We start from the raw sequence: 16,274 nt of genomic DNA, 5'->3' as shown, positions 1-16,274 counted from the left end.
CACACGGAACGCCTCAGTGTCCCTTTGATAAATGTTTGAAAAACATGAAGCAGTCTGACAGATCTGCTTTTTTATGTTCGTGTCCTCATTTTTACTGTATTGATAGTCATGAGTGCAAGATGAATATCTCAACACTTTAAAGTGTGTCAGCGTTGCATAATAGTAACATTTGTCCTCCAAATGGGCCAATTCCTTTCTTTAGAACTTAAATGCTTTTCTTCTGTTGTTGTATGTGATGGTGTGTTATCTTTATATTTTGGTTAATGTCTATGTCACGACCCCAGCTCCCTGAGCATGTTTCCCTGTTGTCTGTCTGTTTTTCATTGTTGCCGAGCAACAAGGAGAGGCGGAGAGTTCCAGGGCTACCAGGCCTGCGGCCAATCAAGCAACACACCTGATCTTGATTAGCCACCCTGGTTAAGCTGAGACCGACATCCAGTCCCTGCCGGATTGTTAGACGTAGTAGTACGTGTGCCTGCATTCGCAACCACCGCGACATACTGAGATCCCGAGAACCCCTTGAGAAACACTTACCTGTCTTTTGTCCTGTTTTCTAGTTCTGCACCTGGGAACCCGTCAACCTCGCCTGGCCACGGGGACGCCTCCACCCCACCACCTCACCTGGACTCGCCATTCTGCACGTTTGGACTACTCCTGCACTTTATCAATAAAGACTCATTCTCACCTGAACCCATCTGGTCTTGTCTGCGTTTGGGTTCCATCAGAAGGACGTGACAGTCTATTGTGATTACATTGAAATTACTTTCAGCCAATAGTTTTATGTCATTAATGGTTGAGACAAAAGTGTTCAGGGTGTGTTGTGCTTTGCTATAAATAAAGGCACGATGTCTCGTATATATATATATATATATATATATATATATATAAATAAAGGCTAGATGTCTCGTCTGCGTTGCCGGCCAACAGAGTCGAACGACCGCATGTGGCGGCCATCTTGGTCCAGTCAGCTTGCTGGGTTTTCATATGAAAATGACATTAAACAGAACATCATTCCTCTGACGTTTATAACAAACCAAACCTTTAAAAAATCGGTTGAATATTGAGCAAGTTATTATTATTTAAACTACATCTACCACTACCAACATAATGTTATGGTGAGTGAGCTGCCCCTACCAAGATGGCCGCCGTGTTCGGCCGCTCTACACTCCGCCGTGAGATGTCTAGCCTTCACATATATCTATGGTGCCGTGTGTGTTGTATTCTTGTTCTGGGTCTTTCACAACTGAGTCGTTTCCGTGCCAACGCATCACTTCTTCTTTCTAATGGAAGGTCAGCAGCCATGTTCATGTTACACTTTCAGGGTTCCAGTCAGCCGATGCTTTTCAGGGTCAAACCGGACAACTCAATAAATGAACGTCGTCCAAATGGAGCCGGCTGTCCGTCTCAATCTTCTGTATTTCAGGGAGGAGAACGGGAAGGACACATGTGATGCGTTTCTACTGAACACACAGGCCTGACGTGAGACCGCTGAATACGCTTGTTCTGCAAAGTGAGTTCTGGGAAACGTAGGCGAGTCTACACAGAACTGTGTGAAGAGAAGAGCAACACGCAAGGGCTTCTAAAATAGCCGGCCGCACTTGAAGAGAGCAGCATCTTTGCCGCTTGTGTTCCCCTTTGCGGCTTTCAGAGGAAAGCGGCTGCAGTGCAGAGACCACCTCTGCAGCAACGCCAGACACAGAGACGCTGTTTGTGGCCTCAGTCTTTCTCTTTGAGTGGGAGGAGACTAGAGAAATAAAGTCTTTCACCGCTGGATGCAGAGACGCTCTGCAGTAAGACTCTATGATGTTGGTATATTTCTTTTCTGCTCTCTTGCATTTGAGCTTTTGGACTCGATCTAAATATAATTTGTCGATACTCAGCTTGTCGTGTTAAGACCATGTGGCCTGTGCACACACTGCCACTTATCAGTGAATTCATCTTGCTGCTGGCTTGTTCACTTCCTCATCCGCTCATTGCCAGGGCCCAACACACGTCTCACACTGAGCTGAAAGACGTTTGAGGAAGTACTTGGTGTCAGATAGGGGTCCCCCCCCCCCTCCCCCTTCCCCCTAGCTTAGTGCTGAGGTGCTATGCGGAAGTCTTACCCAGTCTCCAGACAGATGGATGTAGAGACATCGAGGCAACAAGCAGGCTGCACCCCGACTGCTTTGCTCACACAAGGCTGAGGCCTCTGACACGACTAGACAACACAACTACCAGGCCCTCTGTGCAAATAAGCTCCCATTAAACCCTCATTGTTTAACATCATCAAGTTGTGTTCTCATGAATGTGCGTTTATTTGATCTGACAGAGTGGTTCGACTTCATCAACACAGACCTCCCCCACTCTGCACCCTCCCAACTCTTTTTTTTCTTCTTAGTGGTGGCGTTAACAGTCTGACTGACGAGAAGAGGAAGCAGACGTCGTTGTATCTCCCCCCACAGAGATGGCTGGTGGTTGCCTGAGCTGCTTCTTGGCATCCGTGTCCGTGCTCCTCCTGGGGGGTTGCCTCCACGGTACGTACCCCCACTGCTCTTGATTTGATCGATTGTTTCCGCGATACAATGGTTTTTGCTCGTTTCAGAATGTCACGTCCTTAGAGGTCGAGGATATCAAAGAATGAGATTGCGAGAATGAGTTCAGAATGTGTGCGTTTAAAGATGATGAACAGACATTACTGTTTTCTCATGTGCGTGTTGTTGAACATTTATCACGCACTGTTGTAAATATTCATTCATTTTGTCTTGTTTTAAATATGTCCTAAACTGTCTGCAAATCTCCTGCTGCTTCTGCTTGGACAGAAACTTCAAAGTCTTACACAACTCAGGGAAGGGTCATCCCATCGGTTTCTGCTACTTCCTCCTGGAGGATCAGTCTTACAGATGTAATTTGATCTGATGAACACCAGCTTACTTGCAGAGGGGAGTTTCATGTTAAAATGGCCTCATCCCATTAATATAACAAGCACAAAGTAGCTGTTGTTGCATTGGAAATGCGTGTGAGTTTATCGTTGGATTCTCACAAAATGTGACAGCAGACAGTCAGGGGGGGGGGGTTACTTTACTGAAAACCCCCCAGCAGCAGCGACACTGACGGAAAGTGATGAGTAACACAGGATAAAGGCTCTGAACCGCTGTCACTGTGGCTGCCCTTTGGTTTTCTGTGGAAATGAGGCAAAGCCTCCGCTGCTCAGTCACAGCTCTTTCATCATTTCATATGAACACCTTACATGTGTTTAGAATTATTTTTGACATTAGTTTATTTCCTCGTTGAACATGAGGTCAACTAAAGCCTGAATTTGGGCCTTTTAGCCTTCGCCATCTTGTATTCAGGTGACTATCGCGTGACGATTAACTTTGCACAGATCGCTCTCAGACCGGGCGGCCTGTCAATCACAAGGTAGCCACGCCCTGCTTTGTCGCCTGCTTGCGAGGGATTTGGACCTTTTGGCTCTCACTCTATGACCAAAACTTTAAGGACTACTTTTGACCGTGTTCATGTGTTTCAGATGTGGAGGCTTCACGCTGTGATCGTGTCATCAATAAGAAAGTCGGAGACACCGTAGAGTTGGCCTCATGTGCACCAACTGAAGGGGTCACAATTTCACAGTGGAAATATGGTTATGATTTAATCATAGAAGAAAAAACTGTTCATGGAAACCAACAGTTCGAGGGCAGATTAGACCTGAACCCCACAAGCTTTGATTTAACAGTGAGACAACTGACTCGCCAAGATTCTGGTGTTTTCCAATTTGTCTCAGAGGTGAATGACAAACAAGTTGATACAGTCACCATCAATGTGACAGTTTATGGTAAGAACCTTAGAATTATTCATGAATGATAAACTGTTAATAATATATCATTTGGTTAATAGATGGTTTGATTTATAACAAAAGGCACAACAGTGACAGAAAGCATCACCTGATCAGGTTCTGTTTTTAACTTTATTTTCACAGCTTGAAAACCACAGCTTTAAGTTATTAGAAGGCGTCTGATAGCAAAAGCTAGTTGGATATAATGCCCAATTGCACCTATAAACTATGAATAAATGTTTCACAGCCTTCATCATATATTAAGAACTTGTCAAATGTCACAATTATTATGATTTTATCAAACTCAGTCCCTCTCTCCCTTCCTCCCAAATTTCTCATTAGAGCCCATAACCAAAGAGCCTGATGTCACTGTCGATACCGTTTGGGACGCAGAGAAGAACTCCTGCACAGTTTCTCTGACTTGCAGCTCATCCTCTGACAGCAGCGTCACCTACAGCTGGAGCGTGAGGAACCAAACGCTGAGCGGCTCCAGGATGGATTACAACGTCGCACCTCAGGACGGAGACACTGGATTCACCTGCACCGTTTCCAATGTGGTCAGCCAACAGTCAAAGAGCATCACAGCAAAGTGCAGCAACGATACGACTAACAAATCAGAATCATGTGAGTGCAGAAAAGGGCTTCATTTGTACAATGTGTTTGTTAAATCAACCTGTAAGTCAATTAAAAAGGTTCAACTGGGTAAACAACTTAAGCTTCAATTTCAAACATCAAGGAAAATTCAGAAGGTTACTTTCAATTTTCAAAACAGTGACAAGTACATGCACTGTATGAACTAATCTAGTTTTCCTCTTCAACACTCAATTTAGCATTTTTACAATACATTAGGTTTGATACATTTTCTTTTATATCTTGGAACTCCTGAATTCTCCTGGTTGATGGCGTTGTAGGAAGTGGATAGCTCTTCTTTTCCAGCGTAGGGTTTCCTCTACAGATTAGTAGGGGCCAAACAAACTAATAGTTAAGTCAACTAGTAAATATATGTTGCATGAAGTACTCTGATTGAAATGACTGGGAACAGTCTCACGTTTGAGTTAAACTAACTTAGTAAAAGTAAGAACTACAACAGTGTACTTCTATCAAAAATATTTGCACATGCATTGAGATGAGTCATCACAATGTGACCCAATGAGAAAGATGATGCAATTATTTTAAAAGATTCCTGATTATAGTCTGAGGAAATTGTTTGAAAGCACTTTTCACTTTCAGTTGTGTGATGCATAAATTGGGCATAATTACTCATAAAAACTCACGTGTTAATTTGCAGCCTCGTACACCGTCGCTGTCCTGGGTGCAGCGGGTGGAGCTTGTCTGCTGGTTGTCGTCGCAGTTGGTGTCGCTGTATGTGTTCATCAGCGCAAACAAGGTCCAGGAGGTGAGAAGCTTCACGGCGTCTTTCTTCATTTTTTTCTTTTTTGGTGGTTGACACATCAGCAGTTTTTAAAATTCTTCCTTGTTTTAATCCACTCAGCAGGCAGCGACGGAGTCGACAACACGCTGTATGCAGACATCACCGATGTTCCCAATAGGCGTGTAAGTTCACTTCTGTGTTCGCTTTTTAGATCAGATTAGATTAGATTCAACTTTTCAGCACAGATGGGTTTTTAATAGACACTCAATGCTTGTTTTTGAGGATGAAATCCATGCTTTAGCCTCTCTGCTCGTTACCTCTCTCTGTGATGCACATTTTAAACTTACAGGGGGCTTCACCTACCAACGAGCCGTGCACAGTCTACGAAACCATTGACCACAAAGTCGACCCCGTCACGCCTGGGGTAAGAACCAAAAATGTTATCTTTGAAACTGCATTTATATTCACGGCAGAATAAAGTGTGTGTCTGCAGGGTTTTGTTGCCTAACTAATTACACATTGAATTTTAAGCATCACATAAGTGTTAAGTGTTTTGAGTATAACAATAAGTATCATTGTCTTGTGTGTTTTTTAATTTTTATCCTCTTTTTGTCACCCATTTAGCCCCAGACTGTGTACGACAAGATCGAGTTAAATCGCATGAGGAAGCCGTCGGTGTCGCCCTACCAAGAAGTTTCCTAAAGCGTCACAGCACAATGTACAGTTCACTTTGAGTGGGAACCAACATTCCAAAGATATGTGGACACGAATCAGGAGATGTGCACCATGGTTTCATTCTTTTGTAAATGTTCTTCTGTTAAATTAAATAAACACGAATCTTCCGTTATATTTTTAGAACACAGTTCTGCAAGCTCCAATTTATTAACAGTCCTTTCTGCGAGCATGTTGTTCCATCTAAGCGTTTTAGGTTGTTCTTTGAAGTCGAACAGATTCCACACATGAATGAAAAAAGTGAAAGGATTAATATGAAAGGTAAAAAAAAACATTTGGTGTAAAAAGAAATCCTGTGTATGGAAGTAAATCTGTGTCATGGGGTTTTGAAAGAAAAAGGTGATTGAATTTCTAGCACTGAATATTTATGCATTGAAATTATGTATCTGAATGTTTTTAACGTTAAAATACTGTAAAAAAAATTCAACCGCAAATAATTCAACTGTTAACTGATCACCATCTGGTAGTGAGCTGGGTCAGAGGATGGGGGAAGACTCAGGACAGACCCAGTAAACCAAAGTGTGTAGAGCGGGTTAACTGGGAACGTCTGGAGGAGGCTCCAGTCCAAAAGATTTTCAACTCACACCTTTTTTTTTAACTGAACCATGGCGGAGCTTTGCTCGCATTCCTGTGGAGGTAGGGGACATTGAACCAGAGTGGTGCACGTTCAAAACCTCCATTGCTGAAGCGGCGGCAGTGAGTTGTGGCATCAAGGTCTTTGGGTGCATTAAGGGGCGGAAACCCTCGAACCCCGTGGTGGACACCGGTGGTCAGGGAAGCCGTCCGACTGAAGAAGGATGCCTTCCAGGTTATGATATCCGGTGGGTCTCCGGAGGAAGTTGCAGTGTACTGACAGGCTCGAAGGGCAGCAGCCTCTGCCGTAACGGAGGCAAAGCAGTGAGTGTGGGAGGAGTTCGGGTTAACTATGGAGTAGGACTTTCGGTCAGCACCAAAGTGCCCCTGGAAGACGATCCGGCACCTCAGAAGGGGGAAACGGAGAACCATTCAAGCTGTGTACAGTAAGGATGGGACCCGGGAATTTTTTGCAATATTTTAACGTTGAAAAACATTTAGATACATAATTTCAATGCATAAATATTCAGTGCTAGAATATGACCCTGAATTCTTTCAAAACCCGATGACACAGATTTACTTCCACACCTGGGCCTACTTTAACAAGTACAAACACTTCCATATGAATAGATTAAAAACATTTCAGGAAAAATGGTACTTAAATAGTAATGCTTGTGTTCGTATGAAGTTATTGGACCATAAGTTCTCATTTGAGGGTAATACAATAGAAAACTGTTCATCATTATATGATCTGTTTCACATACACTGTACAGGTGTCTTCTTGGCCCAAATACATTCATTTACTTGATGTTTCCCTGCAACAGCTGCAAAGCCATAGAAACACTGTCAAAAGAACTCCCACAAAAAAAACAGTCACATATCTTGTCCTGCCCGCAGTCAGAGTAGTCATCGGTAGTGTCGGCTTGAGCTCGTTGCCTGAAACAACACAGGAGACATAGTTAGGAAAAATAATTCTCCTCTGAGCCACATTGGCCTGAAGGGCATCACGTCGTTTTTCCCTCATCTGAACCCGTGAACTCACCGCGGCACGTCACGCTGACACTGCCCGAGGTCTTCTCTTCGCCCCTCTGGGAGACGCAGGTCACTTCAACCGGATGCTGGGTGGAGTCGTTCAAATCCAAAAGGGCCACAGAGAGGCCGTCGGCATCGGTGAGGTTGTAGCTGGAGGTCACAGTAGGGGGCGGGGCCTCCCAGGACAGGTGCACGCCTTTATCGGTCGACTGACATCTCACCGACCAGTGACACCTGGTGCTTTCAGATTCAAACACTTCGACGCTGGGTTTCTGGAGGCGTTCTGCGGGTTCAAATTCAAATAGTTGATTAGACAAGGACACGTATTTGGACTCATAACGTTCTGTACATCCTGTAATTCATTCCACTTACTCTTCACTCCGACGGTGACCTTGTTTTTTCTGCGCTGTCCTGTATTTGTACCGGTTAGGTCCACGGTGTACTCCAAGGCATCCTCCGAGGTCAAATTATGGATCGTCAGGTCACCTGATGAACAAAACCACTATGAGGCGCATGGCCACCAGGGAGAATAACACCAAGTGTTCCTCCTGAGGGGGGGTGGATCCGTCTCTTACCTGTGGAGATGTTGAGGCCGAGCCTCCCTTTATACCGAGGCACTCGATCCAGATTCTCCTTATTGTTCCGATAGGTGGCGATCCAAGTGATGTTCAAGAATATCGACCACTCGATCGAGGAAAAATTCCCCGACGGGCCGACCCCCGATGGCAAGGTCACGTTGTCCCCGAGGAACCCGGAGATGTCCGGGAGACATTTGAACTGCGCCACTGCAAAAACGAGTCATAGACGATTCACATTTGAAACAATAAAAAATAATGCTAAACTATCACTTTTTGATACTATGGTTTTTGACATGTTATCATTTAGTACATCCCACGGCTCCTAATTGCCTCTCTGTGTCCCTCGCTTTGGTCTACTCCACCCGGGACGCATGAAGGGATGCAAGACAACCAAAGTGGGCTCACTATGAAGTAAGAGTACAATGATGGATTCTGGATTATTAGGCTCGATGTTTTGGGCGGACTGAAAAGATAAAACTTACCAAACCGAAAAAACAAAGAAATCAGTCCGATTATACTAAGCAGTGTTTCCATTGTATCAGAGGGGCGGCCCCCTTGTAGTGTATGTCCGTGTATGCGGTCTTACCCCCCCTCTCCTCCATCGGCCTCTACAGGTGTAAACCTTTGGGAAAGACTGCTGGTACTCACTACAGTACCACTTCATTCACTTTCTGACCTCTTTTCAACTAAAGAAATAACTTACTTTGTGTCGATGTGCTATATTCGGTTATTTTAACATATATTTTAACATAATAGTTTATATTTTAAAAGCCCCCCCCCCCCCCCACACACCCAACCCGTTAGTATATTCAATTAAAATGGCTGCATAGACTAAAATAACGTTTTCACAAATGTCTGTTCATATTTCACGGTATTCCAAGTAATATTTGTAATTACATATAAGATTATATCTCAGGGCAGAGCAACCACCTGACCAACATTACCATCCTGGAGCCTCCATGAGCACAAACGGTATCATTAGGAACGTTTCATGATGTATATAGTAAACCTAAAATGATACGTTTAGCTTTAATGTACGAACACACAGCTTTAGCCGTGACACCAGGAAACCGTTAGTCGCCTCATGTAGTTCCTGGTTTGCTCGTCGCTGTGTTGACCTTTTCTCTCATCAGCCATTAAAACACGTCAAAGTTTTTAAGAGTTTCACCAAGACGAAGGTTCTCCACCACATTCTGGACCAAGGGGGAAACAGGACGTACCTTGGAGGAATAGAACCAGGGAGATCTGAAGCTTCATTGTACGGAGTTCTGTCACAGCGACGCTTCCTTCCTCAGGCGGCACGTAAAGAACAGACCTACACCCCCGAGATGCTGGATCCCCCCCCCCCCCCCCCCGACGTCCACGAGTCAACGCATGCTGTGGTTCAGCCAATGAATGATAGGCCAATAGTCATAAAATACTGAGTGTATATGTTATTTTAAGCTCTAAGTTTAGAATATGAAATAAATGACATTCATCAGCTCCGCCCAACAGACACACACACACACACACACACACACAAACTTGCATGTCACTTCCTGAGAGAAGAGAGAAGAGGAACTTCAGACGAGGAACTTGTGTGAGACTATTTATTAAAAACCGTCGCCATCGACTCGCCCCTAAAAAGAAGAAAAACACGGCGCCACAGTAAATAACCATCTCGCTTTGTGTTGGGAGCTCACATCGAGCACGGCGCGCCGATCCATCCAAAAAACAACATATGAAAACGCACAACCTCACAAAACCACACCAAGCACGTCTGTAGTACAAAAAGGGCCCGCGGGATGAAATCAACCTGCTGTTGACCCCTCATATCAAAAGTATACAAAATAGTACTCAAGGAGGGACATAATTAGTCTTATTAATCACAACACTATGTTGTGTTGTTAAAGTTTGACTGGTCCTGCACTTTCTAAACAACGGTTCAGCTTAACTGAACCGTTGGTATTAATTGAAATAAAAAGGACTCTGTGGTAAAAAAAATAAAAAATAAAAAGCGATGTTATTACTCTTCCTGGTTATTGGAGTGCAGTGCCGAGTCAAAATACTTTTTATTAAAGTATTAAGATTAGAGTTTCACACGGGACGGAGCCACAAGGCCCACAAGCACCGCTGTTTGGTCCTATCGAACCGGGTCACACACACACACACACGCACACACACACACACACACACACACACACACGTACGTTATAAAATACCAAAAACATTAAGCTTCCTAAAAGGCGATACTCGGGGTGGAGCGTCTGTGTTACTGGACACAAACTGGTCCCACGTCGTGCTTTTGAAAGTTCTTTTCTTTCTCAGTGCAACGGGAGCCGGAATGCGAGAGAGACACTTTCCACTCGCTCAAGTCCATCCAGTGGTTCTTACTTCGTACTTTCAGTGGAATCTAAAAAAAATGGAGAAAATCATGGCCCGAGGGCAGCGGATTCAGTCGGGGGGGATCCGGTCAGTGTCCACGAGGTGGAAAGAAAACCAGGAGACCCGGAATCATTGCGAGAGCCGAGAGTGAAGCAGACGGTCCACTTCCCACGTGGGTTTGTGCTCCTCTTATAATGAATGTCCCCATTGAACAAGCAGAACTAACACCAAGCACCCGGGAACCTGAAAGCAGCGAAAAGGTCACCCGAGGTCGAGGTCTAATTTTAGGTTTTGAGGAACAAAGACTGAGACGTCAGCGGCCTTTTCTTTTCCTCTTTTTCCTCCACTTTTTAAGCCCGGTCATTCGGGGCGGCGCTTATCAACAAATACAAAACATCTTTAAAAATTAAAATAAAAACAACAACAAAAGGTATCGAAAAAAAACAGGTGGAGGTGGGAGGCAGCGTCCTGCTACACGGACGTCTCCGACTGGAGCTTCATGACGAACTTGTGCCTCTTGGGGTCGATGAACTCCTCGCCCAGGCGCAGGAAGGGGAGCGGCGTCGCCGTGACAACGAGGGAGAAGTCGAGGCGGCGCAGGGCGAAGACTTGGCCCCGGCGCAGCGCGGCGGTCACCGGCTCCTCGCTCACCAGCGTCCACTGGCGCCCCCTGCCGGCCTCCAGGTACTGCAGGGTGGGGCCGGGGCCGAGGTAGCGCTCCAGGAAGGCCTGGGGAAGGCGGGTCCGTTTTACAAATGGCGCCGAAAAATGTCAATTCAAAAACAAACAAAACAAACAAAAAAGGCGCCTCCTCACCTTGGGGGTCATGTTGTGCGTGACGCAGAACTGCAGGTGGTTGATGATGCTCTCCATGCTGTGGTAGGACTGCTGCCTGGTGGCGCGGAGGTACTTCTGCATGGCCCTCGCCATGGGGGCGAAGATGGCCTGCGCCGCCTCCCGCGGGTCCATCACCTCGCGCGGGTGTTTGGGGGAGGACGCCGCCGCCTCGTCGTCCTGGTGCCGCTTGATGTGGGTGAAGGCCTCTTCCACGGCCACCACCAGTCTGGGAGGACGTCGGAAAAAAAAGAAATGCTCAGTTAGTACCCCTCCACCCATCTTCGATCTGAGTGCGAGGGGGGAGGGGGGGCGGGCGTCCTCACCTGGCCTTGCGCTTGCGGACCCTGCGCTCCACCTCGGCCTCCTCGTAGTAGTACTCGGTGTGCGAGTTGTCCCGCCTGCGGGCGGCGGCCGCGATCATGGTCCTGGACTGGCCCGTGGAGTTGTTGGCGCTGGTCTCTGTGGACCGACGTCCCCGAAAGACACGAGTCAGTCGCCCCGCTCGCGTCCTAACGCCCAAACGCACCAAGCCGGGACCCGCTTACCTTCCCCCAGGTTGTAGACCTTGAAGGCAGACATCTTCTTGGACAGGATGGACTTGGGCAGGTTGAGCAGAGCGGGGTTGTAGACCGGGAAGTCACTGTAGTACTGGTCCAGGACCCAAACGGCTGCCCGCTGAATGCTGGGAGAAAGGGGGGGGGGGACTGTTGTACCACCTGTGATTCTAGGAATGAAAGACAATAAAAAAGGACATCACCGACCTCAGGTGTCCCACGTTGTAGAAGCGGCTGACGCCGTCCGTGGTCCTCACGACCTTCAGGCAGAACGCCGGCTGCAGGTGCCGCACCTCCAGCAGCACCAGCGCCAGGTACTGGATGAAGAGCAGCGCGTCCACCAGCGACGCCGCGTACCCCACGATGCCCCTGTAGTCCGTCTCCCGGGGCTCCAGCACCCGCACGCCGTAGAAGAGCCAATAGGACGCCACGAAGAGGAAGACCAGGGCCAGCAGCAGGGAGCGGAAGACGAAGAAGCGCGGCAGGGTGGCCCGCGGCGAGCGCAGGAACAGCGCCCAGGTGGAGATGAGCAGGATCAGGAGCTTGAAGGCCAGGGAGATGTAGAGGCCCTCGCACGGCGTGCCGCACGGCTGCAGCGTGTCGCGCCACAGGAGCTGCGGCAGCGCCAGGAACGCCAGCGGGGTGACCAGGGCGAAGAGGCCCAGGACGGCGCCCAGCGCCGGGCCGAGGAAGCGCCGGCAGTCCGGCGGCGAGGAATCCTCCAGGTCCTTCGACATCCGCGTCAGGTCCTCGTTGGAGGCGCTGTCCACCGAGGTGCCGGTGACCACCGTGGTGGTCTCGCCCCAGTTGTCATCCTGAAAGAGAGAGAAAGGGGGGGGGTGAGCGTCGGAGAAACACGCGGCTCGAGAGCAACCATGTGGCGAGGTGAGAATCAGACTCGGACCCGGTCGTCTCCTCTGGTGGACTCGGCGTCCAGCAGCGGCTCCCCGGGCGCCTGGATGGTCACCGACTTGTCCCCCCGGCTGCTGCCGTCGCGGCTCTTGGCGCGGTGGCGCTCCCGGCGCTCCCTGGGGGAGAAGAGACGTGTTCAGGCGGACTACGACGGACGCTCCTGTTGGAACCGAGCCGGGCGGCGAGGTGCGGCGCCCTACCTGTGTTTGCGGGACGTGCGCGACTGGGACGACTTGTAGGAGTAGCCCGAGTACGTCGACTCGTTGTCCATGTCGGAGGCCGGCGGTGGGCGGGGTTTCCTGGCCCCTCCTACCCCCGAGCCGCCTCCTCCCTTCTCCCAGACTACGCCCAGCTGGCTCTTGCGGCTGCTGATGGACTTGGTGGAGAGGGCCAGAGGGAGGCGCAGCAAGTCCACCTTACTCCTGAGGGAATCTATCTTGGAGGCCTGGGGGAGGGGGGGGGCAGAAATGAGGACGGGGAAAAGGGGTTTGGGAGGGGGGGGGGGGGGGGGGGGGACACAATTTGTGATAACAGACGGGAATGAACGCATCCGAGATGAGAATATACAAAGAAACAGTGACACGGTTTAAAAGGGTTGGATCTCTGCGGACCCGTCCTTCCAGATTTAAACACAATCCGTTTGTCCATCTTTATTTTTTTTGTGTTGACACGCACTCGCCCGGAAGCCACATTCCCCAGCCGCTCCCCGTGGTCTCCGGTGGCAACGGAGCTTAACAACCACAATGGGGGGATGAATGGGAGGCTAGGGGTGAGAAAAGACAGGAGGGGAGGAGGGCAGTTGCCACGGCGACCGGATCATCAACTGGGCACTACTATTCTCTCACCTCGGAGAACATAAACGGACACTAAGCATTCCCTCAGGGATCCGTTTGTGTCCTCAGTTTTTTTTCTTTTTTTAAAAAGGTACTTTTCGGGTTTGACTCTTAACTCAATTACAGATCTCGCGCTCTTAATTTGAAGCCTTGACCCGTTGTGTCCGTCTCCCACATTAGACACCGTGATGGCTTTCATGTGATCCACACACGGGCCTCTCAGGCACCCTGCGTGTCCTAGATGTCCACCAGATATACTCAATGTGAGGAAGACACACTGGAAACAGCTTTTGGGAAAATGTTTGCATTCAAAATCTAAACTTTAAGATTAGATTAAGTTTAGGATTACGACTCCACGGCTTTGAGAAAACATTCATGCCAGAAAGCGTCTCTGGAGTCGGGCGGAGGTTGCAGGATGTGACCTGTTGATCGCGGGTCAGTTGAAGTCTGAAATGAGCCCACATGTAAAGTAAAAGCTTCACAGGAGGGGCTTAACGTTGGTGTCCCAGAGTTTAACTCGTATTTCAAAATAAAACCTAAGTATATGAGGTTGTTTTTAAGGCTTTCTGCGTAATGACTGGAGACCCAGGAAAAGGTGCCGTTGCTGCAGCGTATTGAGCCTTTTTGTTGTCATGAGCAGGTATTTAAAGTCTCAGGGTGTGTGTTGGTGAATCAGACACAGCACCAACCCGTGAACAACAAAGCTTCCCACGGGGTTTTAAATCATCACATCGAGCCACAGACACAACCTGATCCAGCTGCCCCCCTCTCGATCAGTGTCAATCCCATCGATCCAGCCTCATCCGCGGTGATCAATCCCCTCCCCGCCCCCCCTCCAAGATCGATCTACACTGATTTCCACGTTCAGCATCATCTGGGATGCAGCAGGTCCCACGTGCAGTGTGGAAACACAGACACACAAACGTCCACCACTCGGGGACGTTTAATAATTGTTTTCTCAGATTGTTCAAGTTGGGTTTTTTTCAGTAACTAAACTCCCATCGTTCCATTCCAGCGGATTAACGTGTTTTTACTTAGAGGCCAAGTGAAATGTCTCCTTACCTCTCAATGTCCCGGATGAAACTAAATGTCTTTGCGTGCGTGCAGCGCAGCCCGTGTGTCTCTCCCGGGGGGGGGAGAGGAGGGGGGGGGGGCGTAGGGCCTCAGGCCCGCGGTGGGCCGGAGAGGCGGAGCCGCCGCGGACTCCTTGAGGCAACCCGAGGCCGAGGCTTTCTGGGGCCTTCGCGTCACCAACGCGCGTGCGTGAGTGAAAGTGCACGATCACCAGGGAGCAACAGCCGCTTTCAACACCGGCGAGTCCGCGACCCGAGACAAAGCGGAACCCACCGCGCACGAAGTGATGGACGCCGAACAGAACGCGCAGCGGCGTCCCGTGCGGCACCGGAGGAGCGAACCGTGCGCGGCTCAGTGCGTAAAGGCGCACGAACAATAGGAGGACAATGGACGAGAGGGGCTACAAGTGAGCGTGGAAACACCGGGGCTGGGATCCAGTTTTCAGGGATCGATACGGATCATCTGCCTCCTGGTCGGTCCTCGCGTGCCGCACGCGCGACGCCGAAAGCTTTAAAAACTAAAAACTAAAAAAGTCGCTAGTTCCCGAAACCCGAAACGCGACTTTGGTAGTTTTTACACTAAAGGAGGCAAACAGCCGGTGTGTTCGTGCTCGAACACCAAGAGTCCATTTTTACCCACAATGCACGCAGGAATGTCTTACCTTTCTAACCAAGGGATGGGGGGGGGGAGAGAGAGAGAGAGAGCTTGGAACCCGCAGCACAAAGGGACGACCGGCGGAAAAGTGCCTCCAAAAAGCTCCACGTTCACTTTCTCCCGACTTTCATCCGTCCGCCGCGCGACGTGGGTCAGGACGCGGTCAGTCGCGTGCGCTTCTCGGCCCGTTGAGTCGCACGAAACTCGGAAGCGACGCGCAGCTCATCCCGGCCCCGCGTCTGCTGTGTGGCGGAGCCCGAGCCCCCCCCCCCCTCTCCTTCCCTCTCCCTCCCCTCTGCCCCCCCGCTGGGCTTCGGTGGCTCGGCGCGGGCGTCCAGGCGGCGGCGCGTCAAGCTGCGCGCGGAGAACCCGCACACAGCTTCCGGGAGGATCGGAGGGGGGGGGGGGTCCTTTCGTTCCACCAAAGCTCCACGTGTTTTGTAGAATTGACACTAAAAGTCAACCGTGTGCTTTGCGTAATGTCTCCTCTGAAGACACGCTCTTAAATATTAAATTTCGTGGTTAAATCGTTTAATTATTAATGTGAATGACAAAGGCCGGTCTGACTGTTGCTGCTTTGTCTTGATCAATTATTGATAGACATTTTATCCTGATGTGCAAAACAGGGTTTTACAGACTGCTGCACTCTGTTGTTCATTTATTAAACACAAATGCTCTTGAAAATGAGGTGGTGTATGAATCCGCTTGTAATTACACATTTATATAAAAACACAAAATACACTATTATGCATCTCTGCTATAGACCGTTGGCAGACGTTCAGCCTTTATTTTGAAACCAAGAATCATTGGTTCATTTCCGGTTTCGTTCTTAAATGTTTTTGATACGCTCCTGATTAAAAGTGTATGAATGAGATAAAACCCGTTATAGAAACTTTATTAATGAATCTCAGAAGAAATAGTGCTTTAATGGCATTCCTTTCCGGACTA

General features: G+C 48.7%; 3 protein-coding genes across 5 annotated transcripts; 1 reads left to right on the top strand and 2 right to left on the bottom strand.

The window, feature by feature from the left end:
• Positions 1–2,135: 2,135 nt before the first annotated feature.
• On the top strand, positions 2,136–5,961 carry si:ch211-274k16.2 (SLAM family member 5). 2 transcript variants are annotated; one of them, XM_062560851.1, is made up of 7 exons: positions 2,136–2,516; positions 3,509–3,811; positions 4,154–4,435; positions 5,100–5,207; positions 5,307–5,365; positions 5,533–5,607; positions 5,808–5,961. In XM_062560851.1, the coding sequence occupies exons 1-7, from the start codon at positions 2,447–2,449 to the stop codon at positions 5,883–5,885; spliced, it is 975 nt and encodes a 324-aa protein (XP_062416835.1). In that variant the 5' UTR covers positions 2,136–2,446; the 3' UTR covers positions 5,886–5,961. The 2 variants fall into 2 exon arrangements, with proteins under 2 accessions (XP_062416835.1, XP_062416833.1); XM_062560849.1 differs by having other exon boundaries at positions 5,304–5,365.
• Positions 5,962–6,072: 111 nt separating this feature from the next.
• Positions 6,073–9,443, bottom strand: si:cabz01074946.1 (uncharacterized). Its single transcript, XM_037477679.2, has 5 exons — positions 9,319–9,443; positions 8,096–8,305; positions 7,893–8,006; positions 7,531–7,803; positions 6,073–7,424 (listed from the first exon to the last, which is right to left on the bottom strand). The coding sequence occupies exons 1-5, from the start codon at positions 9,353–9,355 to the stop codon at positions 7,285–7,287; spliced, it is 774 nt and encodes a 257-aa protein (XP_037333576.2). The 5' UTR covers positions 9,356–9,443; the 3' UTR covers positions 6,073–7,284.
• Positions 9,444–9,673: 230 nt separating this feature from the next.
• Positions 9,674–15,596, bottom strand: LOC119221665 (vang-like protein 2). Of its 2 annotated transcripts, none has more exons than XM_037477676.2 (8): positions 15,334–15,596; positions 12,966–13,210; positions 12,758–12,881; positions 12,061–12,668; positions 11,845–11,981; positions 11,623–11,758; positions 11,279–11,525; positions 9,674–11,191 (listed from the first exon to the last, which is right to left on the bottom strand). In XM_037477676.2, exons 2-8 carry the CDS (start codon positions 13,034–13,036, stop codon positions 10,934–10,936), a joined length of 1,581 nt encoding a protein of 526 aa, XP_037333573.2. In that variant the 5' UTR covers positions 13,037–13,210; positions 15,334–15,596; the 3' UTR covers positions 9,674–10,933. The 2 variants fall into 2 exon arrangements, with proteins under 2 accessions (XP_037333573.2, XP_037333574.2); XM_037477677.2 differs by lacking the exon at positions 15,334–15,596 and adding an exon at positions 14,661–14,744.
• Between the last annotated feature and the right edge of the window lie 678 nt (positions 15,597–16,274).

The sequence above is a fragment of the Pungitius pungitius genome, chromosome 1, assembly GCF_949316345.1.
Source record: "Pungitius pungitius chromosome 1, fPunPun2.1, whole genome shotgun sequence".
In the NCBI taxonomy this organism is placed as follows: domain Eukaryota; kingdom Metazoa; phylum Chordata; class Actinopteri; order Perciformes; family Gasterosteidae; genus Pungitius; species Pungitius pungitius.
This window is presented reverse-complemented; position numbering and strand designations above follow the sequence as displayed.